The sequence below is a fragment of the Anomaloglossus baeobatrachus genome, chromosome 6 (assembly GCF_048569485.1).
Source record: "Anomaloglossus baeobatrachus isolate aAnoBae1 chromosome 6, aAnoBae1.hap1, whole genome shotgun sequence".
NCBI lineage: Eukaryota > Metazoa > Chordata > Amphibia > Anura > Aromobatidae > Anomaloglossus > Anomaloglossus baeobatrachus.
In genome coordinates this window covers 301,270,370-301,297,207 of record NC_134358.1, presented here as the reverse complement: position 1 = coordinate 301,297,207, position 26,838 = coordinate 301,270,370, and the positions used below count along the sequence as shown (strand labels likewise).

Here is a 26,838-nt window from a genome sequence, read left to right as displayed (position 1 = left end):
TTTTTCGATAGGCTGCACCTTATGGTGTTCCAGAATGTTTCTAGCTGAAAGTATATCTGTACATATAGGGCCCAATTCATTAAGACCAGCGGTGCCTTAAGAATGGCATACCCCACGCCAGAGTAAAACACATGCCCCTTACACCAGTATGGCGATGGTGCCAGGCAGTTGTAAATTTGGATAAATTTGCTCTGCCACACCTAATCCCACTCAAGCATCACCAGTTTTGGCCGAGGTGCCACAGATTGGCGTTAAAGCACCAAACATGGCAACGTTTTTGTGCAGTTTCAAGGTGTTATGCACCTTCTTTATCAAGGTCATTTTGACAATTTTCTGGTGTAAATTTTTCCATGGAAAATGTCATGGCATTTTCCCACAAACTGCTCCCTATGGCTCTGTATTAAAATTGGAAGCATTCAGAGGTATTATAAGGTTCTTTACCAATGTTTTAATCTTTGTTTAGTTACATTCTCTAATTTAAAAATAAAGACTTAATTGTTTTTTATAGGAACAATCATTATGTCAGAAGACTTGCGAGATGCTTTAGACAATATGTATGATGCCAGGATTCCTAAACTCTGGTACAAGATTTCCTGGGATTCTGCCACCCTAGGCTTTTGGTTTACAGAACTGTTGGAAAGAAATCAGCAATTTAGAAGCTGGTTATTTGATGGCCGCCCAAATCAATTCTGGATGACAGGATTTTTTAATCCACAGGTAAGCTGATTCAAAGCAACTGTTTAAGGGGCTTTCCATGCCTTACTTTTATTTTACATGTTGTCCGAGTGCGTTCTAAAATTAGACATGTATGCATCATTAATATCAATCCCCTACTGCTCCTCTATACTGCTACTGGGTCCACTGCCAGTCTCTTCCCCTTCTCTTCTGTTATTGTTGGTGGTTGACTGCTGCAGGCAATCGACTACCAGTATATGCAACATTTTTTATTAATTTTAGTGCGTTATACCCAGAAGGTGCACACTTGTTTTTCCAGTTGAGTAAAATAGTTACAGTACGCTTGTCCAGCGGCCACAGGCTATCAAAGTGCAAGCTTGACCGGAGCCCCGCGAACCTCCTCCTACCTGCCAAAGTCTCTTCTATTGAGTAGACCTGGTGCAATATCTTGATTTGGCATGATGAGTACATAACATCACGTTGGGCCTACCACTAAGGGGAGGTGCCAGAGATATCAAATGATTAGAGGAGGTCTGCAGGGGTCTGTTCTGGAGGCCACAGACGTCTACTGTTGCTGCTCTACCAGGGTCCTGCAAATTTTTTTTTGCTCAACTTTATTTTTATATAACCATCTAACACATGTGGAGGGGTCGTTGTAGAAAATAAACTTTTCAAATGTGCTTACTTGTGAATAGTACCTTCTTATGACACGTGCAGCAACCTAGTGTGGACAGAGTTTGAATCAAGGATGTACTCTTCCTTCAAATTGTGTAGAGTGGTAATTTGAAGATCGTACATACATCTATTTTTTATGTTAAATTAGTATCCTAATATTCATACAGTACTTAACTCATGGCAGAAATAAATAAATCTTATATATAGTGCAATCCCTTTTATCTAATCAAAAACATTTTTCCATCAGGGCTTTCTGACAGCTATGAGACAGGAAACAACCCGCATGAATTTGACAAAAGGCTGGGCTTTAGACAGTGTAATTTTACATAATGATGTCACCAAAATGATGAAAGAAGATGTCAATGCGCCTCCTCCAGCTGATATTGGGGGTGTATACATTTATGGATTGTTTCTCGATGGTGCTGGCTGGGACCGTAGAAACACAAAGCTTGTGGAAGCTCAACCAAAGGTATGGTTCCAGTATAAAAGGGTGCTTTTAGAGACTTCAGTCCTGAGAATTGGCCAGTTAGGCAGCAGTAGGTACTCTAGTCTGCAGTGAACACTTTATTGATGATCTCCAACAGTGGCTTTCTCTCCAATTTTGCTAAATTTTATCTAAAACTTACAGCTTTGCCATGATATGTAATGCTGGGATTTCTAGTTTTGACATGAACATTATAACTCCATATAAAGATCCAAATGTCTATCAGTGATGAGGTTTAAACGAAAGGCTAGGTTCACACACTAATACAGGGAATCCCAACAGAGCCTTCACATCTTGGCAGTGTTCTTTTCTTTCAGACATACCCAAAACATTCTTTGTTCTCATGTTGGAGTGCCTGGTCTATCATATTTTATACACAAAAAATGAGACTGTCAATCAGTGAAGTGAACGGCTCCATTGGGTCTCTGTTGGAGTTCCCATCATAATACTGTTTTTTTGTGAATTCTGACAGGAGCCCCGATCTATTGCTCAGTGGAGAGTACGGTATTAGTGTAAATCTAGCCTAAATGGCAAAGATATTAAAACTGTATGCAAATAATTACAGGATATTATTAATTTTTCGGATATAACTATTGTACCATTAGCCGGCCATTGATCTATAAGAAGTTAGCCATTTTACAGCCACTATAATAAATGTTCATGGTCTAGAATCCTTCAGATTCAGATGTTCTCATCGTCTTTTGTCCTTTCTATTTGATTTTATTTCAATCACTGAAAACCTGCCACTAACAACAGTTTTATCAGTTATGATGAGCCTTTTAATACAGTTCTGCACCTCTGCCATTTTACTAAAACAATCTACATTGATTCTTAAAACATCATTTGTCAGAGTGTACAGATTTTCGGACAGAAGCCAGCAATGACTTGCTCACACTCCCTTTATCCCTACATATAGCAGACATGTATTAAAGATAGAAATGGCTTTAACAGCTGTGCAGAGACTTATATTTGTACTCTCATCCTAACACACAGAAGTGCCCACTATATCAAATGTCCATGTGAAGGCACAAAGGGAAATTTACCATCAAACAGTATGAATTTATAAGCTCAATTTATATGCACTAAAATATACTCTTAATTGTTCTACTAATTTCCCCTTATAAATACTATTGTGATAGACACACCCCTAGCATAAAAATATATCTGAGGGAACATGTATTTTCTATCCATTCATTAACCTTGGGGTGGGGGAGGAAACGGCATGAAAACAATAAAACAAACGCTGTGACATTAAAATAGGTTGTCCGATTGGGCAAACTTTTTTTCAGTATAAGGGACATTCCACAGTCAGGTGTTAGGATCCGAGTGTACAGTCTCCACAGTACTGTAGCCCAAGTGGAAACAAATCAATTTCCATTACAGAAGGAAGTTATACATTGTGCCATAGGTCACTACTAGTGATGGGCGGACTCGCAGATAGCTGGGACTGACGGGTCCCTGTTATCTGTTTTTTAAAATAAATCGGATTTCGGGCCAGATGACAATCACCATATAAATCTGTGGGGACCAGAATCTGACAAATAAATAAAAATGTTGGTAAAACGGATAGGGGGATGGGAGCAAGCGTGCTGTACTTACAGAGGCTTCATCGCGGCTGTACACTGCTTCCAGGTGGCCCATTCACATTCGGAGCCACACATTATCGTTCATGCATATGCACTGCTTTCCCTGCCCACCGGTGTCTGTCTGTGATTGGTTGCAGTCAGACGCGCCCCCACCTTGAGTGACAGCGTGTTTGAGTTTCCCAATCACAGACTCTGTCTGCAGGTCTATCATACAGTAAAAATAAATAAAATTGGTGTAGGGTCCCCCCATTTTATGATACCAAGCACAGATAAAGCCCACGACTACAGGCTGCAGCCCCAAGCCATGCGCATATCTTGGCTGTATATCAAATTAAGAGGAACCACATGTGGCTTTTTTTTTATAATTATTTAAATAAATAATGAAAAAAATGTGTGGTTCCCCCCAATTTTGATCCCCACCAAGATAAAGCCCAACAGCTGGTGGCTGGTATTCTCAGGCTGGGGAGACTATTGCTTATTGGGCCACCCCCAGCCTAAAAATAGCCCCCTACAGCTGCCCAGAATTGTCTCATCCATTAGATGCGACATTACCCAGTATGCCACCACACTAGTGCAAACAGGAAGAGCTGGGTAAAGTGCTGGGATTAAGGGGTAAATAACAGCCCACAATTGTCATTAAGCCCTAGATTAGTAATGGGGAGGGTCTATGAAACCAGCAATTACTAATCTGTAAGTCAAAGTAAATAAACACAAACACAGAAAAATCATTTATATGAAATAAAATACAAAAAAAACACCCTCTTTCACCTCTTTATTAACCCCAAAACCCCCCTGCAGGTCTGAGGTAATCCACAGGAAGTCCCAAGATGAATCCAGCTCTGCTACATTTGAACTGTCGGCGTGCGATCATAGAACATGACTGCCTGCTGTGAGCTCCAGGAAGAGAATGAATGAGCTGCAGCAATCAGCAGTGTCGTCACTGTTAGTTGTGGTCACAGCTGGTGTCCACCACCTGTGACCACAGGTAACGTGACATCAGAGGACCTCAAGTGACCTCATTAAACTCAGTGTACTCAGCTGCATGCCCTGGCATAAAACCATGTTTTTTTGGCAAGAGATGCAGATTTGGTGCTGAAAATTTTACACCATATTCCTGCACCCATTCTACACCTCCTGGCAAAAAAAATCGCATCACTACCGCATGTGGCTTTCATGCATTTTTCTGCCAGGAGGTGCAAAATTTGGTGCTTTCAGTGCAATTTTTTTTTTTCATTTTTGGGCCAAGAAATGTAGAGTTGGTGGTGAAATTTTTACACCATATTGATGCACCCAATCTACAGCTCCTGGAAAAAAAACACATCAAAACTGCATGCTGTAAGATGTGGTAGTGATGCATTTTTTTGCCAGGAGATGAAGATTGGATGCACGAATATGGTGTAAATTTCAGCACAAATCTACATTTCTTGGCAAAAAAAATTGATTTTCTGCCAGAATATGCAGGTCTCATGTGAGGTGAGGTCCCTGACAATACTGAGGTCACCTGAGATCAGGTTACCTGTTGCAGTCACAGGTGGAGGACTATGGGAACATCCAGCTGTGACAGCAAATCACCTGAGGTGACATGGTTGCTGATCGCGTGGCTCAGTCTCTGCCTGAAGTTATAACATGCGGTCATGTTCCCTGATTGCACTCTGTGACTTGAAATATGTAGCACAGCTGGAATCATCATGTGACCTCGTGTGGATTATGTCGGACCTGCAGGGGTGTTTTGGGGATTAATAAAGTGGTAAAATATGGTGTTGTTTTGTATTTTATTTCAAATAAAGGATATTTTTGGTGTTTGTGTTTACTTTCACTTACAGATTAGTAATGGGGGAGGTCTCATAGACCCTCTCCATTACTAATCTAATACTTAGTGACAGCTGTGAGCTAACATTAACCCCTTATTCCCCCGATTGCTACTGCACCAGGGCAATGGATGCAACTATTCCAGGACTGCATGCTGTTTTTTTAATTCTTTATTTAAATAATTTTAATTAAAAAAGTCGCCTGCGGTTCCTCCTATTTTGATACACAGCCAAGATAAGCACACGGCTGGGGGCTGCAACCTGTAGCCATAGGCTTTTTGTGCTTGGTATCAAAATATTTGGCGTAGGGTCCCATATTTATTTTTACTATACAATGTAGACTCGCAGACAACACTTGTGATAGGTTGCAGTTAGATGTGCCCCCAGCCTTTTGTGAGAGCATCTGCCTGCAACCAATCACAGATGCCAGGACGGTCCGTGCGCAGGGAAAGCAGTGCATATGCAATGAAGGTAATGAGTGGAAATGAATGGGCAGCCGTGGGAGCAGTTAGAGCCCTGGCTAGAGCCTCGGTAAGTATGAAGCACTTGCTTCATTCTTATTTTCTTTATTTTTCCTTTATTTCTTTTTATTCCCTGAGTTGCCCGATCCAGATCAACACCTGGAATCCCGGTCCTAGCACTCGGGTATATTTGAAACAGCGCAGATCCGGACTTTTACTAGTGATGATCAGTGGCTTAATGAGTCCAGTGCAAAATTTAGACCTAATCCCCCACCTGCTTGTTGGTCAGATGTATAGGCCATGCAGATTCTCTAAAGATATATGTGCTCGTCCACCATATAAGGCCTCTTTCACACGTCCTTGTCTCCGGTACTTGTTTGGTTCTTTTCCTCATGTATCGGAGACACGGGCACACGTAGACCCATTAAAATCATTGGGTCTGCTCTCCCGTGCGTGTTCTGCCATGGACCATGTGTACGTGTGGAGCATACGTGTGTCCATGTGCTCCACACGTCAACATGTCCATTTTTCTCCGGCATCACGGGTGTCACACGGAACGCAAACGGACCACACGGAGGTGTTCCGTGTGACACGCTGCAGAGAAAACACACGTGTTTGAGAAAGTAAAAAAACACTTTACTCACCTTCTCCAGCCCTGCTGTCTCTGCCGCTGCTGACACTTGCTGCCAACCGCCGCTCATTATGCTCATTGAATATTCACTGGGGAGTTGGCAGGACCGGAGACCGAAGATCAGCACCACGGACAGCGACACCAGTGACAGGTGAGCAGAAAGTTCCCATTCTCCGTGTGTTATCACGGATAACACACAGAGAACACATGTAGGCCATAAACACGGCTCACGGAGGGCAAAACGTACCTCTGATACGTCCGTGGTTTTTCATGAACGTGTGAAAGAGGCCTAATAGTGTCCGTCATCTTGGCCCGTTTCTTTAATACGAGAAGGGGCTCATGGATGGGGTACATAATTAATGTCCTCCGTCCTGTGATAATGTTTTGCATCATGGGCCCCTTCATGTAATACTGTCCTCCATCCTGGTCCTCATCCTTTAAGCAATGCCACCCATACTGGGCCACTTCATATAATAATCTCCAGATCCTGAGCTGCATCCAGTAAAAAATGTCTCCCATTATGATGCACATTCTGTAATAATGTCCCTTATTCTTAGCCACATCCTATAATAGTGTCTTCGGTCCTGGGCCCATCCTATAATAATGTTCCCCATCCCCATTGCCTGCATCCAATAAGAAATGTCCCCCATTCTCCTGGTCCCTTTTTATATAATAATGTACCCATCCTGAATCGCATCCTGTAGCAAATGTCCCCATCCTGAGCCCCTTCCTATAATAATGTCCCCATCCTGGGCTGCATCCCGTAACAAATAAAGCGGGCTTTACATGCTACGAGATCGCTACAGCGATCTCATTGAGGTCACGGATTTTGTGACGCACATCCGGCCGCTGTAGCGATATCGTTGTGTGTGACTCCTAGGAGCGATTTTGGATCGTTGCAAAAACGTCCAAAATCGCTCCTCGTTGACATGGGGATCCTCTCTCAATTATCGCTGCTGTCGCTTGGGCGAAGTTGATCCTCATCTCTGCGGCAGCACACATCGCTATGTGTGACACCGCAGGAACGAAGAACCTCTCCTTACCTGCCGCATGCCAGCAATGAGGAAGGAAGAAGGTGGGCGGGGATGTTCATCCCGCTCATCTCCGCCCCTCTGCTTTGATTGGGCGGCCCTTAGTGACGTCGCTGTGATGCCGAGCGAAGCGCCCCCTTAAAAAGGAGGCGGTTCGCCGGTCACAGCGACGTCGCCGAGCAGGTAAGTACGTGTGACACTGCCGTAGCGATAATGTTCGCTACGGCAGCGATCTTCACATATCGGCATAACGATAGGGGCGGGTGCTATCACGCTCGCCATCGCTAGCATCGGCTAGCGATCTCGTAGCGTGTAAAGCCACCCTAAGTTCCCAGGATGGGAGATTACTATTATAATGTCCCCTGTTCTGCTACTCTTTTCCAATACATTTTAAAAGAAAAATAAACAACTCTTTTTACATTCTACCGCTTGCTCGAGGTGCATAACTGATGGAATACTGCAATATAAGCCGTTGGCCAATCAGAGAGCTTGCTGACGCCAGCTGCCTGCCTCTGATTGGGCTGCGGCTTGTGTTGCGGCTCAAACTCTGCAATACACTTTAGTTGCATGTGTGTCCTGCGGCGCACATCCAGCTGGAATAGGCACCGGTGTCAGCGGGTCCCCTTCCCACGCCCCTGGTGATGATTGCGAGTAGGGTTTATTTGGAGAGAACAGCAGTGGAAGAATAGTGAATAAATTGAAGGACTTGGCATTTTTATTGCCCCTTGTGGGCACATTTTATCAATCTTTTATGTTTGCCCAAAGTTCCACTTTAATAATCTATGAGTGTTTTTGGACTGTGGGATGTTAACTGATGGCATTACTCCTGTGTATACAGCTCTTGTTACATTTCTTTAGCCTAACCAGAAAATAAGATTTGTGTGACGGCTGTGACAGTGCTGTCAGTGGAATAGCACTCTGTTTTCTGCACACAGTATATTCAGTACAATTTGGGAAATGTAACTCTTATCACTAAGGCTGGCAATGAAAAGCGTTTTTTTCATGAAGGATTATGGACTACCAGTCTCACTGATTAAACTCTGTCATTTTTAGTTTTTTATTCATTTGCAACTGTCACAGTCGGTTTGATATGACATGTTGAAACAGGAGCTGGACTAGGATTTCATTTAGTGGCAATCTCTGCTTCTAACAGGACGGTGCTCTGACACCTATAGGGGCTGAGAATTACACAGGCGCTTTACAGCTGATTGTTTTCAATGTCTCGTACATATTGTTCTGCCGAAAAATGATCTCTAATCTAAAAATAAAGTAGCCGTTGGTTTTCTTTTTATTATCCTGCTCTTGACAAGACTGCAAAATAAAAAGGAAAGGTAAAATGATTCGGCATATTACTTTCAGTTACACATTATATCATGCATTCTTCTAATCGCACACTAATTTTAAGTGCTTTTTGAGCTTTTAGTCACCAAGCTATTCCCATTTTATAAACTATTAGGTAAGAATAAGGAAGAATCTAAAATATATTTTAAGGAGCCATGCACATTTCCATTGTTCTGCTCCATCATTGAAGAACAATAAAAGTGACCGCTATGATGAACCCAAAGCGGATATGAAGACAGTGTAGGACAGATGCCCACAGACAGCCTCCTCCGCAGTCACCCCAAAAGACCGTTGTATGTTGTAGTATGGCACCTATAGATGCAGGGTTTTTTTATGTGGGAACTCGTATGAATCTAACAGAAAAGAGAATTGTGCCAGTGTCAGATGGGCACTGTTCGTGGAAGCCTGGCAGCATCTGTCACTAGGTTTTTGCTATATAATCTTACAGCTTCATGATGTAGGGACAGAGACCCTGATTCCAGCGATGTCACAACTCTGCGTACTATCATTTTGATGAAAACACTTGTTTTCTCTGCTACAGATCTAGCAGATCTCCGAATCATAAGCTGTTTATAACCCCACCCACAACACTGATTGACAGCATTCTGTGTTCACTGTAAAATGGTAGAAAGCTGCAAATCGGTGGGGGAGGGGTTAGACAAAGCAAGCTGGCTGCATAGCATGACAACTAGTCCTCTAGTGATAATTTCCTGTTGAGAAAACAAGATTGAAACACCACACAGATCAGTAAGTGACGCATCACTTTAATCAGGACCTGTGCCCCAACATAATTGTGCTCTCAGATTACATAACAAAAACCTGATGACAGATTTCTTTTAATAGAGCTTCCATGGACAAGCTTATTACTACCTACTCAGTCTACAAGCTCCAGTGATTGCCCACCCCTGTGGTACAGGAATTATAGGGAGAAGGCCAGGGCAATTTAATATTCCCGAGGGGCCACATGAGAGACTGTGACTCATGTGGAGGGCTGAAGCAATAGACTGTCATTAATATGTTAATATAGAGCTGAATTAATTTCAATTAATATAAAGTTTTATTATATATACAGTAAGCCCCCTCATACCACCTCATAAATTCAGTATGAGCCCCCACAAAGCCTCCAGAATATAGTATGAGCCTTCACGTAGCTATATATATATATATATATATATATATATATATATATATATATATATATATATATATATATATATATATATATATATATATATATATATATATATATATAATACAATACGGTACAGACCAAGCGTTTGGAAACACCTCATTCAAAGAGTTTTCTTTATTTTCAGGACTCTGAAAATTGTAGATTCACATTGAAGGCCTCAAAACTATGAATTGAAACATTTGGAATCAAATACTTAAATAAGGTTGAAACAACTGAAAATATGTCTTATATTCTAGGTTCTTCAAAGTAGCCACCTTTTGCTTTGATTACTGCTTTGCACACTCTTGGCATTCTCTTGATGAGCTTCAAGAGGTAGTCACCGGAAATGGTTTTCCAACAGTCTTGAAGGAGTTCCCAGAGATGCTTAGCACTTGTTGGCCCTTTTACCTTCACTCTGCGGTCCAGCTCACCCCAAACCATCTCGATTGGGTTCAGGTCTGGTGACTGGAGACCAGGTCATCTGGCGTAGCACCCCATCACTCTCCTTCTTAGTCAAATAGCCCTTACACAGCCTGGAGGTGTGTTTGAGGTCATTGTCCTGTTGAAAAATAAAAGATGATCCAACTAAACGCAAACCGGATGGAATAGCAAACCGCTGCAAGATGCTGTGGCAGGCATGCTGGTTCTGTATGCCTTCACTTTTGAATAAATCCCCAACAGTGTCACCAGCAAATCACCCCCACACCATCACACCTCCTCCTCCATGCTTCACGGTGGGAACCAGGCATGTAGAGTCCATCCGTTCACCTTTTCTACAAAGACACGGTGGTTGGATCCAAAGATCTCAAATTTGGACTCATCAGACCAAAGCACAGATTTCCACTGGTCTAATGTCCATTCCTAGTGTTCTTTAGCCCAAACAAATCTCTTCTGCTTTTTGCCTGTCATTAGCAGTGGTTTCCTAGCAGCTATTTTACCATGAAGGCCTGCTGCACAAAGTCTCCTCTTAACAGTTGTTGTAGAGATGAGAAGGTGTGTCCAAACTTTTGGTCTGTACTGTGATATATATATATATATATATATATATATATATATATATATATATATGTGTGTGTGTATATATGTGTATATATATATATATATGTGACGCCCTTGACTATTCGGGTCTTCACAGGGTTCTACACAATCTGCCCTGCCCGTGCAGGGCTCAAACGCCCATGGTTCTGGGTCTCTATCATGCAGTACTGCCTCCACCAGCATTCACAAATCCTAGATACACTTTGCACCACATCTGTCAGGCAAACCAGTGGGCTGCTTAAGCAGGAATAGGGCCGTCCACCCAGGGGTCAGACAGGGAGGTGGGAGGTGTCAGTTCAGTTGAGTAGGAACCCTCGAGCTGTGAGGAGCTCTGAGGAAGCTGGAAGTTGTAGCTCCCAGGGGAGAAGCAGACTAGGTCGCAGATGGTGGTCTGGATCTAGAGGAGACCGGACCCCCGGTCGCAGGGGATTGAGGCTGGGTGCCTGGAACCCGTCAAGGAGGACGGTCAGCAGCCTGGTCCTATCACCGGTCTGGGACCGAAGGGACGTCAGGGCACACTAGGTCGGGGAGAAGCTTCAGGTGACCCGACAATTAACCTGCGGAGGACAGGGCCTTTATGGACTGTTCCCACGAAGCTCAGAGATCAGGAGCAATAGCGCAACGAGGGGGATAGGGATTACCTAGCAAGCGGCCCACTGAAATCCCAAGCATGAGACCCTGACAGCAGGCTCCTTCACTTAGCCACAGTGGGGAGCGGGGCCCAGAAAGCTTCAAGCTACCGGGCCACAACGGACAATCTAAATTGTGTGCCAGGAGGCAGGTTACAGAACACCAGGCAGTGCTGCAAGGGACGGCACCCGGACAAGCTCCCCACAGGAGACAGCGGCAGTCAGAGACTTGGTTTACCCTGTTGTCAGCATCTACTTCAGTGCTGAGTGAGTACCCGACTGAGCCCTGCACTGCACCCCCGCATCACCATCCAAAGTCCCTGGCCTACCCCTACCCGTGGATGGTAATGTCATCTCGCTGCTCCACTCCATCACCCCGGGTACTCCCAACGGCAGCAGCAGTACTTCCAATTACCGTACACCACGGGTGGCGTCACAAACGATATCTGTCCCCTGCAAATAGTCCCACTTTTCATTTGAGTGTGGATCGATCCACTGCAGGGGCGGCATATTTATATATATATATATATATATATATATATATATATATATATATATATATATATATATATGTATGTATGTATATATATATATATATATATATGTGTATATATATATATATATATATATATATATATATATATATATATATATATATATACATATATAATATACATATATATATATATATCTATATATATAATTGCCTTATTCTGTCTGTCTGTCTGTCATGCTCCGAAATTGTGTCCTTACGGTGACACAAAGCTGATTGGCCGCTGGGCTCGCCATGGCCCCGCCCCCCCACACGGATTGGCCTCTCGCCCCGGCTCTCTGCAGGCCCCGCCCCCCTCACGCAATGCACGCTCGCTCTGGCCCAACTGACACGGAGCTCCGATTCCCAGGTGAGTACACACACACATCAGATCACACTCACTCTCACACTCACTCTCACACACACCTCACACATCACAACATGCTGGGATATCGCTTGCTTCTACACCGGCTCCGTCAGGATCCCAGCAGCGCCACACATAACCTTGCGATGCTGGGATCTTGACGGAGGCCGTGAAAGCTGGTAACCATTATACACATCAGGTAACTAAGGTCCCTTAGTTACCCGATGTGTATCATAGTTACCAGTGTACACCGGCTCACACTCACTCTCACACACACCTCACACACACATCACATCGCATCCACACATCAAGGTCCTGCAGCTGCGGAACATACACACACATAACAGCACACACACACACACATCAGATCACACTCACACACACCTCACACATCACATCGCATCCACATACTCACAACATCCTGGGATATAGCTTGCTTCTCGGCGGCGATACTGTGCTGTTGTGAGCTTCCAGGACCTGCCGGGGGATCACATGGCCAGAAGCATATGATATCCCCGGATGTTGTGAGTATCAGCGCGTATGTGCAATATCGTCAGTGTGTGTGTCTTTGTGTGTGAGTGTATGCGATCGGGTGTGTGTGAGTGTATGCGATCGGGTGGGTGTGAGTGTATGCGATCGGGTGGGGGTGTGTGGGTGTGTGTGAGTGTATGCGATCGGGTGTGTGTGAGTGTATGCGATCGGGTGTGTGTGAGTGTATGCGATCGGGTGTGTGTGAGTGTATGCGATCGGGTGTGTGTGAGTGTATGCGATCGGGTGTGTGTGAGTGTATGCGATCGGGTGGGTGTGTGTGGGTGTGTGTGAGTGTATGCGATCGGATCTGTGAGTGTCGGCAGAGGAGCACGGCGTGCTGGAGGAGGCTGAGAGGAGAGAGGCTGAACCTGGGGAAGGCTGGGATGGGGAGGCTGATGATGGAGACGGAGAGGCTGATGCTGGCGCAGCATGGCGGATGGAGCACCTTTGGGAGTGCGCAGCATGGCGGATGGAGCACGTTTGGGAGTGCGCAGCATGGCGGATGGAGCACGTTTGGGAGTGCGCAGCATGGCGGATGGAGCACGTTTGGGAGTGCGCAGCATGGCGGATGGAGCACGTTTGGGAGTGCGCAGCATGGCGGATGGAGCACGTTTGGAAATTCGCAGCATGGCGGATGGAGCACGTTTGGGAGTGCGCAGCATGGGGGATGCAGCACGATGGGGAGTGCGGAGTATGGCGGATGGAGCACGTTTGGGAGTGCGCAGCATGGAGGATGCAGCACGATGGGGAGTGCGGAGTATGGCGGATGGAGCACGTTTGGGAGTGCGCAGCATGGCGGATGGACCACGTTTGGGAGTGCGCAGCATGGCGGATGGAGCACGTTTGGGAGTGCGCAGCATGGGAGATGGAGCACGATGGGGAGTGCGCAGCATGGCGGATGGAGCACGTTTGGGAGTGCGCAGCATGGGGGATGGAGCACGATGGGGAGTGCGCAGCATGGCGGATGGAGCACGTTTGGGAGTGCGCAGCATGGCGGATGGAGCACGTTTGGGAGTGCGCAGCATGGCGAATGGAGCACGTTTGGGAGTGCGCAGGATGGGAGATGGAGCACGATGGGGGGTGCGCAGCATAGGAGATGAAGCACGTTTGGGAGTGCGCAGCATGGCGGATGGAGCACGTTTGGGAGTGCGCAGCATGGGGGATGGAGCACGTTTGGGAGTGCGCAGCATGGCGGATGGAGCACGTTTGGGAGTGCGCAGCATGGGAGATGGAGCACGATGGGGAGTGCGCAGCATGGCGGATGGAGCACGTTTGGGAGTGCGCAGCATGGGGGATGGAGCACGATGGGGAGTGCGCTGCATGGCGGATGGAGCACGTTTGGGAGTGCGCAGCATGGCGGATGGAGCACGTTTGGGAGTGCGCAGCATGGCGGATGGAGCACGTTTGGGAGTGCGCAGGATGGGAGATGGAGCACGATGGGGGGGTGCGCAGCATACGGGATGGAGCACGATGGGGAGTGCGCTGCATGGGGGATGGAGCACGATGGGAAGTGCACACCTCCCCCCAACACACACACATACGCGCGCGCACTGCACAACACACCACACCACACACACACACTGGGAACCACAAACAACTGCCCTACACAGACACCCACACACACAGACAACGCTGCACACACAAATATACGCACATACCGCTCAACACGCACATTGCACAAAACATACCTCCCCCCAAAACACACCACACACACACAAACTGCGCAACACACACACAACGCTACAGACACACAGCGCTCCACAAACAACGCAACACACAAACAACACCGCTCTCACCCCCCATCACACCCAGACAACATCCAGAACATGTACAGCGCCCTACACAAACACTTGGTAACTACACACAACAACATCTATATATATATATATATATGTATATATAAAAAAAATCATACATGAACTACACAATACGTAAATTCTAGAATACCCGCTGCGTAGAATCGGGCCACCTTCTAGTATATATATATATATATATATATATATATATATATATATATATTATTAGAAGAAACAAATGCCGGCCAGCTCACATCAATGAGTCACCTGGATCCTCAGGAATGGGAGTCCATCCGTATAATGTGAGCAACAAAGGAATAAGATCCAGCATAGACGTCAGGACTTCAGGTTGCTGTATAAAATTATTCAGGTTTATTTCAATTCTTAAAATACAGAGGTCCAGACGACTGAGGTACAACATGTAAATATATGAAACAAAATGCAGATGGGACTACGCATTTCGGCGGTGTTGTCCACCCTCCTCATGGTCCAAAACCATTTGAAAGGTGGACAACACCACCGAAATGCGTACCCCGGAGCCCTGACTTCTATGCTGGATCTTATTCCTTTGTTGCTCATATATATATATATATATATATATATATATATATATATATATATATATATATATATATATATATATATATACACAGTCAGGGCCAGAAATATTTGGACAGTGACACAAGTTTTGTTATTTTAGCTGTTTACAAAAACATGTTCAGAAATACAATTATATATTTAATATGGGCTGAAAGTGCACACTCCCAGCTGCAATATGAGAGTTTTCACATCCAAATCGGAGAAAGGGTTTAGGAATCATAGCTCTGTAATGCATAGCCTCCTCTTTTTCAAGGGACCAAAACTAATTGGACAAGGGACTCTAAGGGCTGCAATTAACTCTGAAGGCATCTCCCTCATTAACCTGTAATCAATGAAGTAGTTAAAAGGTCTGGGGTTGATTACAGGTGTGTGGTTTTGCATTTGGAAGCTGTTGCTGTGACCAGACAACATGCGGTCTAAGGAACTCTCAATTGAGGTGAAGCAGAACATCCTGAGGCTGAAAAAAAAGAAAAAATCCATCAGAGAGATAGCAGACATGCTTGGAGTAGCAAAATCAACAGTCAGGTACATTCTGAGAAAAAGGAATTGACTGGTGAGCTTGGGAACTCAAAAAGGCCTGGGCGTCCACGGATGACAACAGTGGTGGATGATCGCCGCATACTTTCTTTGGTGAAGAAGAACCCGTTCACAACATCAACTGAAGTCCAGAACACTCTCAGTGAAGTAGGTGTATCTGTCTCTAAGTCAACAGTAAAGAGAAGACTCCATGAAAGTAAATACAAAGGGTTCACATCTAGATGCAAACCATTCATCAATTCCAAAAATAGACAGGCCAGAGTTAAATTTGCTGAAAAACACCTCATGAAGCCAGCTCAGTTCTGGAAAAGTATTCTATGGACAGATGAGACAAAGATCAACCTGTACCAGAATGATGGGAAGAAAAAAGTTTGGAGAAGAAAGGGAACGGCACATGATCCAAGGCACACCACATCCTCTGTAAAACATGGTGGAGGCAACGTGATGGCATGGGCATGCATGGCTTTCAATGGCACTGGGTCACTTGTGTTTATTGATTACATAACAGCAGACAAGAGTAGCCGGATGAATTCTGAAGTGTACAGGGATATACTTTCAGCCCAGATTCAGCCAAATGCCGCAAAGTTGATCGGACGGCGCTTCATAGTACAGATGGACAATGACTCCAAGCATACAGCCAAAGCTACCCAGGAGTTCATGAGTGCAAAAAAGTGGAACATTCTGCAATGGCCAAGTCAATCACCAGATCTTAACCCAATTGAGCATGCATTTCACTTGCTCAAATCCAGACTTAAGACGGAAAGACCCACAAACAAGCAAGACCTGAAGGCTGCGGCTGTAAAGGCCTGGCAAAGCATTAAGAAGGAGGAAACCCAGCGTTTGGTGATGTCCATGGGTTCCAGACTTAAGGCAGTGATTGCCTCCAAAGGATTCGCAACAAAATATTGAAAATAAAAATATTTTGTTTGGGTTTGGTTTATTTGTCCAATTACTTTTGACCTCCTAAAATGTGGAGTGTTTGTAAAGAAATGTGTACAATTCCTACAATTTCTATCAGATATTTTTGTTCAAACCTTCAAATTAAACGTTACAATCTGCACTTGAATTCTGTTGTAGAGGTTTCATTTCAAATCCAATGTGGTGGCATGCAGAGCCCAACTCGCGAAAATTGTGTCACTGTCCAAATATTTCTGGACCTAACTGTATATATATATATATATATATAATCTCTCTCTCTCTCTCTCCTCTCTCTCCTCTCTCTCTCCCTCTCTCTCCTCTCTCTCTCTCTCTCTCCTCCCTCTCCTCCCTCTCCTCCCTCTCCTCCCTCTCCTCCCTCTCCTCCCTCTCCTCCCTCTCCTCCCTCTTCTCTCTCTCTCTTCTCTCTCTCTTCTCTCTCTCTTCTCTCTCTCTTCTCTCTCTCTTCTCTCTCTCTTCTCTCTCTCTTCTCTCTCTCTTCTCTCTCTCGCCTCCTATATACAGTATGAGCCCCTATGCCGCCCCAGCAGCAGATCGAATCGCTCGGATCCGTGGGCAGTGTCCGTTCGTGTCTCGAGGGTCTCCGGACGCGCTAAAGTAAAGGGGGATATTTACAGGGGGGTTATAGTTCGTAACACCATCCGTGGTGTGCAATAATTGGGAGTACCGCCGTTGCGAGTACCTGGTGTGATGGAATGGGGCAGCAAGGTGTCGTTACCCTCCATGGGAAGGGGTATGCCCCGGGACTCTGGATGATGATACAGGGTGCCGTGACGGGGAGATCACTCATGTACTCACTCAGCCAGTAAGCAGACGCTGACAACCGGGCAAACCAATTCTCTGGGTGCCGCTGCCGTTCAAAGGGAGCTCGTCCAGGTCCCGTCCCCTGCAGTGCTGCCTGATGGTCCATGACCTGCCTCCTGGCACAAAGTTTAAATTCACCGTAGTGGCCCGCGGTAGTCTGGAACTTGCCGGGCCCCGCTCCCCACTATGGCTAATTGTGGGAGCCTGCTCTCAGGGCTCACGCTTGCGATTTTAGTGGGCTGCGTATATGGAAGGCGCTATCCCCATCGTTGCGCTAGTGCCCCAATTCTGGAGCTAGTGGGAACAGTCCATAAAGGCTCCGCTCTCTGCAGGTTAATTGCCGGGTTGCCTAAAGCTTCTCCCCGACCTAGGGTCCATGTACCCCGCCGTGCCTTTGGTCCCGTACCGGTGATATGACCAGGTTACTGACCGTTCACTTTAACAGGTCCAGGCACCTTGACTCAATCCCATACGACCGGGGGTCTGACTCCTCTAGGTCCAGACCACCGTCTGCACCTAGACAGCTACTCTTGGGAGCCACCGCTCCTTGCCTCCTCCACTTCACTACTCCACTTTCTTCTACTCTCTGACACTCCTCACCTCCCCTTCCTGACCCTTAGGTGGGTGACCCTATTCCGCTTAAGCCGCCCACTGGTGTCTCTGGTGGGTGGGGTGCAGGGTGTATCTAGGATTTGATTTGTGGTTGGAGGCAGCACTGTAAGATGGGGACCCAGAACCATGAGGGATTTGAATACTGCACTGAAGAAAGAGAGCGTGCAGTACCCTGTGATGACCTGATAGTCCAGGGGCGTCACACCCCCACATAGCCTCCTATATACAGTATGAGCCCCCACATAGCCTCCTATATACATGAGCCCTCACATAGCCTCCTACATACAGTATGTACTCATATACATTTAAAAAAAAGCATCACAGTGCTCTACTGACTCTACTGACTCTTGTGGACACGTGACTCACATGTTGACTCCTGGAAGAAGGGGCCATTGGATGTAGATATTGTTGAAATAGAGCATCAGGCAGTGGCAGGGGATGGCATGGTGCGGCCCTTTGGCTGTTCCCATCCATCCGGCAGACCAAGTCAGCCAGAGGGCTCAAAACAGTGCACAGAGGGCTGGATGTGGCCCATGGACCACATTTTGCCCAGTCCTGCTATACAGGAATCTGGACTCACACTGGGGCCCTTTGGGTAGGGCCATGGGGTAATTTCCTGGCTGGTGGAACAATCTGAAAGTAAGAAGGGAAGTCACATGGGGTCGTAACCAGGAGGTCAAGGTCAAGGACTGAATTGGAAAGCAAGTAGGTGGTCAGAATGTGAGCCAGTGTCAGAACACAGAATAATCAAAATGACACTGTGGGTGAGGTAGCAGAGATGTGGACCAGGTAAGCTGAACTTAACTTAACTGTCAGTGTGGAACAGGGATTTAGGAATTCACATACCTCTATGTAGTTAACTCCTAGTGGGATTGCTGGCAATAAACCATAGAAGGAAATGAATCGCTAAGCTCCCTTGACAATTCTGCACAATGCTTAGTGTCTTGTAGTGTTATCACGTTAGCACCCTCATTGCCTGCAGCGAATGCTTGGTGCCACCTAGCAACAGAAACAGAGGGGACAGGCACCAACAAGTACGTCACAGCCAAGCTATGGACTCCATATGGACAGAGATATTTTAATCTATTTGTAATGAGAATACCCCATACATAAAGTACAGCAGCACATGGAGTCCCTGTGACTTTTGTATATGTAGAGCATGCCCACTCCAGAGACCTTCAGCAGCAACCTATCTACTATTACAATAAAGAACCGGCCATTTTGAAATCCAACATGACTACTTCATGTTTATCCCAGTTTTGCTGTTCAGAGATAATTGTCATGCCCTCATATGCGTTAAATTGTTATTGAATCCTGACAATCTAGTAAGTGGGCAACATCATATTTGTTTCTGATAAGGCAGAATGAAGGCCAATATAGTTTACATTACAATTTCCCCAGGTGTTGTCTCACACAGTAGTTGCCTAGATATGTAGAAATTGGTGATGAGAGAACCTGAACTGTTCCTAGTGTCCGGTACTTGACCACGGACTTTTGTGAACGTCTGTGTTCAAGTTCGGAGTTCGTATGCTGTTTGTCTGCTAATTAAATTTGTTGAAAGGCTGCAGTGCAGCCAATCAACAAGCCTCTCTGCTATGGGCACTTACACAGCCATCACATCCATGCCAAGTACTGGCATAGCTGTGATTGTACCAAGCATTGGGTCATTTATAGACCCGGCCACACTGTCCTCTGAAAATTGACGTGGTTTCTTCTTCTTTTTTTGATAATTGCCAGCCAAGATAAAACAGACAGCTTCATGCTTGTATTATCAGGCTGGGAATGCTCCACCACACTCCTTCATTCACCAATTTATTGACTTAAAAAAAATCCTTGAAGTTCTGATGTAATCTAATGCTGTAATGTCACACAATGTCCATTGAATTCTATGAAGCCTCATTCTGAGAACAAGGCTCCATAGGTCACTTGCGCTAAGCTGCAGGTATGGAATTTCACCATACTGTGTGGTTTTTTTTAACTGTACACTTACTTGGTTAGTAATGGGGCTATCTGATGCTTCAAAATTACGAACCCCTAGACTTGATGCCAGCTCTAAATTCACAACTGACATCACCCCCCCAAAATATTACCACGATTGCCACTGCACCAGTGCAATTGGGAAGAGCTGAGCAAAGCAACAGAATTGACACACCTAATGGAAGTGCCACTTTTAGGGTGGCTGTGGGCTGCTATTTTTATTTTAGGAAGGGCCAAATAACCATGGACCTTCCCAGCCTGATAATACTAGCCCCCAGCTGTCTGCTTTACCTTGGCTAGGTATAAATAATAAGGGGGACCCAACAGCATTTTTTTTAATTATTTAAATAAATTAAAAAAAAACTGCAAAGGATCCCCACTATTTTTCAGAACCAGCCAAGATAAAGGAGACAGCTGAGGGCTGCAGCTCGCAGCTGTCTGTTTCGCCTTGGCTGGTTATCAAAAATAATGGGGACCCCACGTATTTTTTTTTTTTATTTATTCCATTTCCACATTTGTTTACAGGTAGATTGTCCTGCTCTTACCCCTATTTTGCTTCTTTTTTTTGCAGACTCATAGCCCTTACTACGACCATTTTACAGCCATTTTACAAAATCAAAGTTCGGGTCCCCATTGACTTATATGGGGTCCTAGGTCAAGTTTGGGTCAAGTCCAGTTACAGAAATGAACTTTTAACTAAAATCCAGCTGAATCTGGGTCCGCTCATCCCAAGTAGGAATATATCTTTCAGTACTATTAGAAGGTTCTATTATTACTATCCAGTGTAAGAGCTAAAAAAAGAGGGAAACTCATAACTAATACTATTTCCCCCAAAAATCATAAGATAGATTATAGCAATAATTTTAGTATATTTCCATATAAAAAAAAGTGCTAAGCAGAGGGTAGCTATTTAAGGCTAGGTTCGCACACTCGTCCTTTTGACGCTGCGTTTTTGTGCGTTTTTGGCCGGTAAAAACGCACAAAAACGCACCTGCGTCGAAAAAACACATAAAAAAAACGCATGCGTTTTTGCCGCGATTTGGTGCGTTTTTGGCTGCGTTTTGCTGCGTTTTTAATCTCTGCGTTTTGCTGCGTTTTTCAAATGCATTGCTTGGGGGGGAAAACGCAGAAAAACGCAGTAAAGAACTGACATGTCCATTTTTTTTTTTTAACTCAAAAACGCAGGTAAAAAAAACAGATGTGTGCGGACAGCAAAAATGAAAACTCATAGACTTTGCTGGGGAAGCAAAGTCCTGCAGTTTTGATGCCAAAAACGCACCCGAAAAACGCGCAAAAACGCCGCGAAAAACGCACTGTGCGCACGTAGCTTTAGAGTAGACTAATCTCTTTTGTCAGGGGGTATTCAAGTATTTTTAGCTTTTTGAAGACCCTCAGTAAAATCAGTGGCCTAATTTAAATTAACATATCTAATTGTCCTCTATTTGAAACCGTGTTTTCTAAAGCTGACCGTGCTTTCTAATCTGTATTCTCTGAAAACTGTTTCATCTAAAGTGATGGAGCTGAGCAATCCATCGATTAGTGTTCTGATTCATATATCTCATTACTGATGCTAGAATGCAGTCCTGGAGTTCTTTGAGCAGCAGGGCCCACTTTCCAGAGATACAATGATATCTTAAGCTGTAGAGGCGTTGTGATAAATAAGGTCAATTATGCTGTAATTAACAGCTGTCCCAAGATACACAAACAGCCAGAGAACTTGAAGTTTCACCAGCTTCTGCCATAAATAATGTTCTGATTCTTCCCACAACCTTTACATTGCAGGTAGTAAATTAGGCAAATAGTGACTCAAAACAGTACCATCAATATATTTAATAAAACATCACAAAGCCTTTAATAAAACTAGTCTGCAAAGTTTGCCTGTTAGCTTTGAGCAATATACAATACATAGGCATGTTAGCCAAAATTGCAGACTTTTATAACGCACACCTATTGATAAAATAATGATACCCTTCCCTATTGAATCAATACATTATTATAGCAGATTATGCCAGTTATATACCGTACATGTGGAAATTAATTGTGAATAATTGATTAGTAATGGGTAAACTGCCGATGAAGGAGCAGAGTCCGTGTGCTGCTGACCACTTCCTCTGCCCTCTATTATTTCAGCTTTTCTTTTCCATATTATCCAACCACCTGTAGCAGATCCACTTTACGAAAGGTGTGTACCGTGTCCACCTGTCACGATAGTCTCCCTGCATGTATAGACCAGTGACAGCCTTTCGACTGGAGCCTCTCATCTGGCTCTCTTCATTTAAATGGGTTTCATTTGTTTTGGCACTGAAGTGGTTAAGTGCCAGTTTTTCTATCGCAGCTTTACCAAAGTACTTCCTTGCTGAGTGATCAGCTGCACTTATTAAGTAGTCATACCCTTCAGCATTAAATAGTGGTGTATCCCAGCATTCCCTGCTGAAGATACAAACTCATTTGTGTCCTGGCTGCCTTTGAGGAAAGTTCTGCAAGTCTAGTTCTTGTGCTCAGGCTATATCCTTTTGTTTGTTAATTTCCCCCTGTTTGTCTTTCCTTCCCTGGTGTGTTGTTAGTGCAGCGGTGAGGTCTAGTGAACCCAACCTGCCCCTCACTAGTCAGAGTGTAATTATTATAATGGATAACTCAGGAATCTTTTTGTGTGGAGTAAAGACACAAGTGAATCCGGTTTATAGGTGATTAAGTCTGTATTGTAACACACAGTGATAAACAAGTACAGAGGAAAACAGACCAGTCCATAAACACACAGTTTATCAATGAAGCCTTTAAGGAAAGTCTCTTGCAAACCCCACAGGATTATGCTATTTTGCAGTGCAGTTTGAAATTAGGAGATGCTTTAGCAAAGTCTCTGAAAGTCCAGAACAGATGCAGAGCAGTTTACGAGAGTCCAGAACAGATGTAGTGCAGTTTACGAGAATCCAGAACAGATGCAGAGCAGTTTACGAGAGTCCAGAACAGATGCAGTGCAGTTTACGAGAATCCAGAACAGATGCAGAGCAGTATACTAGTGTCCAGAACGGTCCTGAGCTCTACTCTGCTGCATCCATGTTTGAGTAGGTGTGGTAGCACTTATTTAAGCAAACCAGCTTACGTGTCCGCATAGGCAGATCAAGCAAAAGCCGCAGCAGAGGGCAAGGCAACAGCAGCTGGAAGCAGCTGGCAGCAAGTGAAGGTAGCAGAACCTCTGAGGAGCAGCAATGGGAGGGTCACACAGAAATTGCTGAAGTAGGTGAAGGAACTTGAGAAGCCACTAAGAGCAGGAAACCAGGCAGAATACTCAAGCAGAGGACTAGAGGCTGGTCTGGGTTTTATAAAGATAGGAGGGCAAAAAAAACATGGAGAAGAATGAAGCAGAGGACGCCATCTTGGAAGAAGGCAAAAATACACAAAAGTAATCAGAATAGCTGGAGTCCTGACACAGGGTTACTATAGGGTCTTCCGAGGGTCCCAGGTTCCTGTTTGGCAACAGTTGCGGAGACTGTACATGGACTGGTGAGGAGAGAAGGGACAGTTGCAGGTGAAATTAGGAGGTGCCCACCTACCCCTCTCACTTGTTCCAGGGCCTCCCATTGTTTTGCTGTCCCCGGTGTCCCCCCTTTTTGTGTTTTTTGTTGTGCATCAGATGCACGGAGATCTGAACGCACCCTGGCCCGCTTGCTACACCCAGCGAGCTTGACACCCCCAGGGTTGCCAACCCTCCAGAACTTCCAGGGCTGTGTTTTTGGTTTTTGCATTTCTTTTTTTGTTCCTGAAGAGACTTGTACAGATTTTATTACTTTATTTCTCACCTTTTTACAGTTCACAGTGAATGCACCTAATGTCTTCATATAGGATTTTTGATCTGTAAACAAGTATCACTAAAGCGGGCTTTACACGCTACGATATCGTTAATGAATTATCGTCGGGGTCACGGTGTTTGTGACACACACTGCGATCTCGTTAATGAAGCCGGATGTGCGACACTTATGAGCGACCTTAAACGATCGCAAAAGCGGTCAAAATCGTTTGCCGTGGAGAGGTCATCCTGAAGTAAAAAATCGTTTTCTGCTTATTAGCGATGTTGTTCCTTGTTCCTGCGGCACCACACATCGCTGTGTGTGACACCGCAGGAGCGACGAACATCTCCTTACCTGCCTCCACCGGCAATGGGGAATGAAGGAGGTGGGCGGGATGTTATGTCCCGCTCATCTCCGCCCCTCCGCTTCTATTGGACGCCTGCCGTGTGACGTCGCTGTGACGCCGCACGAACCGCCCCCTTAGGAAAGAGGCGGGTCGCCGGCCAGAGCAACGTCGCAGAGCAGATATGTGCGTGTGACGCTGCCGTAGCAATAATGTTCACTACAGCAGTGTTCACCACATATCGGTCGTACGACGGGGGTGGGTGCTATCGTGCTCGACATCGCCAGCAAATGCTAGCGATGTCGCAGCGTGTAAAGCCCGCTTTACAATCTTAATGATTTAGTATGATCATCTAATGTGCCTGTAAAAAGAAAAAAAAAAAAAAAAAAGGTGTCAGTCAGTGATTTATTTTGAGAAGCTGTCCGGAAGAAGTAAAAAATCAAGTTGACAACCCTGGTGGCCAGCTACTTCTACCTCCATATATCATACATCTACCTCATCCTGAAATGGCCAGTAATCTGTATAGTAAAACAAAAGGTACCATAAACAATTTTTAGAAATAATAAATAATCCACAAATAAATTGCATAAGGAATGGAAACTTCCAAGCTAGAATTGTTGTTAACGCTGCTTTTTGATTTGTAATGTAACCTTACACAAATAAGGATAAGAATCCTCTTATTAATCCCATTGAAAATTCCACTAATAACTGTTCCTTTTATTTCCAGGTCCTATTTACCAATCTGCCTGTTGTTCATGTCTATGCAATAAGCACCACTGGCCCATTGGACCCTAAGAAACAACTGAGTAGTCTGTACACCTGCCCAGTGTACAAGAAGCCACGTAGGACTGACCTGACCTATGTGTTCTCCCTGTACCTAAGAACCGTGTTTGTGCCGGACCACTGGACAATGAGAGGTGTTGCCCTTCTTTGTGACAACAAATAAATTGGCTGATATGAATGGTTAGGAGCCAAGATCCCGCTGATCTGGAAATCGCCCTGTTATGTTTAGAATTAATAGTACAGAGGTACATTACATACAATACTGCTGTTGTGTTTTCATCAGATCCAGACTGAAATCGCATATATATGGCACAGTTTATACATTATGAATGTCTCTGCACTAAATATCATTTTCATCATCATCAATATAGTATCACATCATAGGACTAAAAGATTGTTAACCTTACACCAAATGAAGATTTCTTCTGCGTGCATTTCTTAGTTATCTTTAATTCTTAATTAGTGCCTTCTGAAGCTTAATTGAAGATCTTGTGTTATGTATTTGCTCATTATTATTCTATACATATTTTACAATAATCTTACATTGTTTAGTTATTTTCAGAAACTATTTGTCCTAATCATGGAGTTGTGTTTAATTCAATTTATACATTTGATATGATAATAAATACTGATTATTTGAGAACCAAGTTCTACAGATCTTCTTTTTGCAGTGAGCTCACATATGGTGAAAGACCTAGTTTGGTTTAAAAATAAAATATTTTACTTCTATTGTAATGCAAGAGATGTTTTTGTACATTAAATTTCCTTCAAGTCATCCCTCTGAGTATGGAGAGTCTGTTATATTTCAAGTCTTCTTTTTTAAAGGGGTTGTCCGGCCTTAGGGTACAAGTCTGCAGTTACTCTGTGACTGCAGACATGTGAATCCTTACAGCGCACAGTGCTCATGCTGTCAAGATTATCGGGCCGTAACTGGCAGCAGGAGAGCGCGTGACCGCAAGTATGTGATTTGCATACATGGGCTCATGGGCCGATTAGACATATTCGACCTCTTTCATTACAAATGAAGTGCGCGCGGATGGATACATGTAGTTGGAATGTGGCCAGAAGTATGCAAATTACATACTTGAGGACAGGTTGCAGCCCACTCCCGGCAACGGAGAATCCTGACCGTGCACACATGCGTACTGTGAGGCATAATAAGTATGGAATCACACAGCGTGACTGCAGACTTGTACCCCGAAGGTGAGACAACCTTTTTAATACCTACCATTTGGGTACTATATTATATATTTGAAGAAAGATCACCAGCATGTGTCAGAAAATGATCTAATGTTTTTATGTTGCATCTCATAACATATAATTATGCTGCACATACGATATTACATATGTAACACATAGCTTAAAAGTAAACTAACATTTCTTGTTCTAAGCAGATGGATTTTTGGTAGTTATCCAATTATACTTAGAAGCAGCGCTGGGGCAAGGTTGCCCTAGGCATGAAGTTGATTGTGCCTCCCACCCCTCAACCTTAAGCAAAGGAATCTGTTAGAATCTAAAGTAACAGGAACCCTAACACTACACCCCCCCACCCCACCCCACCCTCCCAGTAGGTGAGGTAACAAGCTCTGATGAGAGGCACTGCAGCCCAAATTTGGTAGACTGCCCCCTGACTGCTGCCCCCCCCTCGTTAGTTAACATCCGCTCCCCTTTAAAAGACTCCCTGCCAGTTTCCCCGCCCCCGAAGGTG

General features: G+C 44.6%; 1 protein-coding gene across 1 annotated transcript in view; it reads left to right on the top strand.

The window, feature by feature from the left end:
* Positions 1-25,852, top strand: part of LOC142243222 (dynein axonemal heavy chain 5-like) — a 638,472-nt gene extending 612,620 nt beyond the window's left edge. The window contains exons 75-77 of the mRNA XM_075314893.1: positions 509-717; positions 1,598-1,819; positions 25,075-25,852. Of these exons, the coding sequence (XP_075171008.1) occupies positions 509-717; positions 1,598-1,819; positions 25,075-25,293 (650 nt within the window). The 3' untranslated portion in view covers positions 25,294-25,852. The remainder of the gene's footprint in view (positions 1-508; positions 718-1,597; positions 1,820-25,074) is intronic.
* The last annotated feature ends 986 nt before the right edge of the window (positions 25,853-26,838 follow it).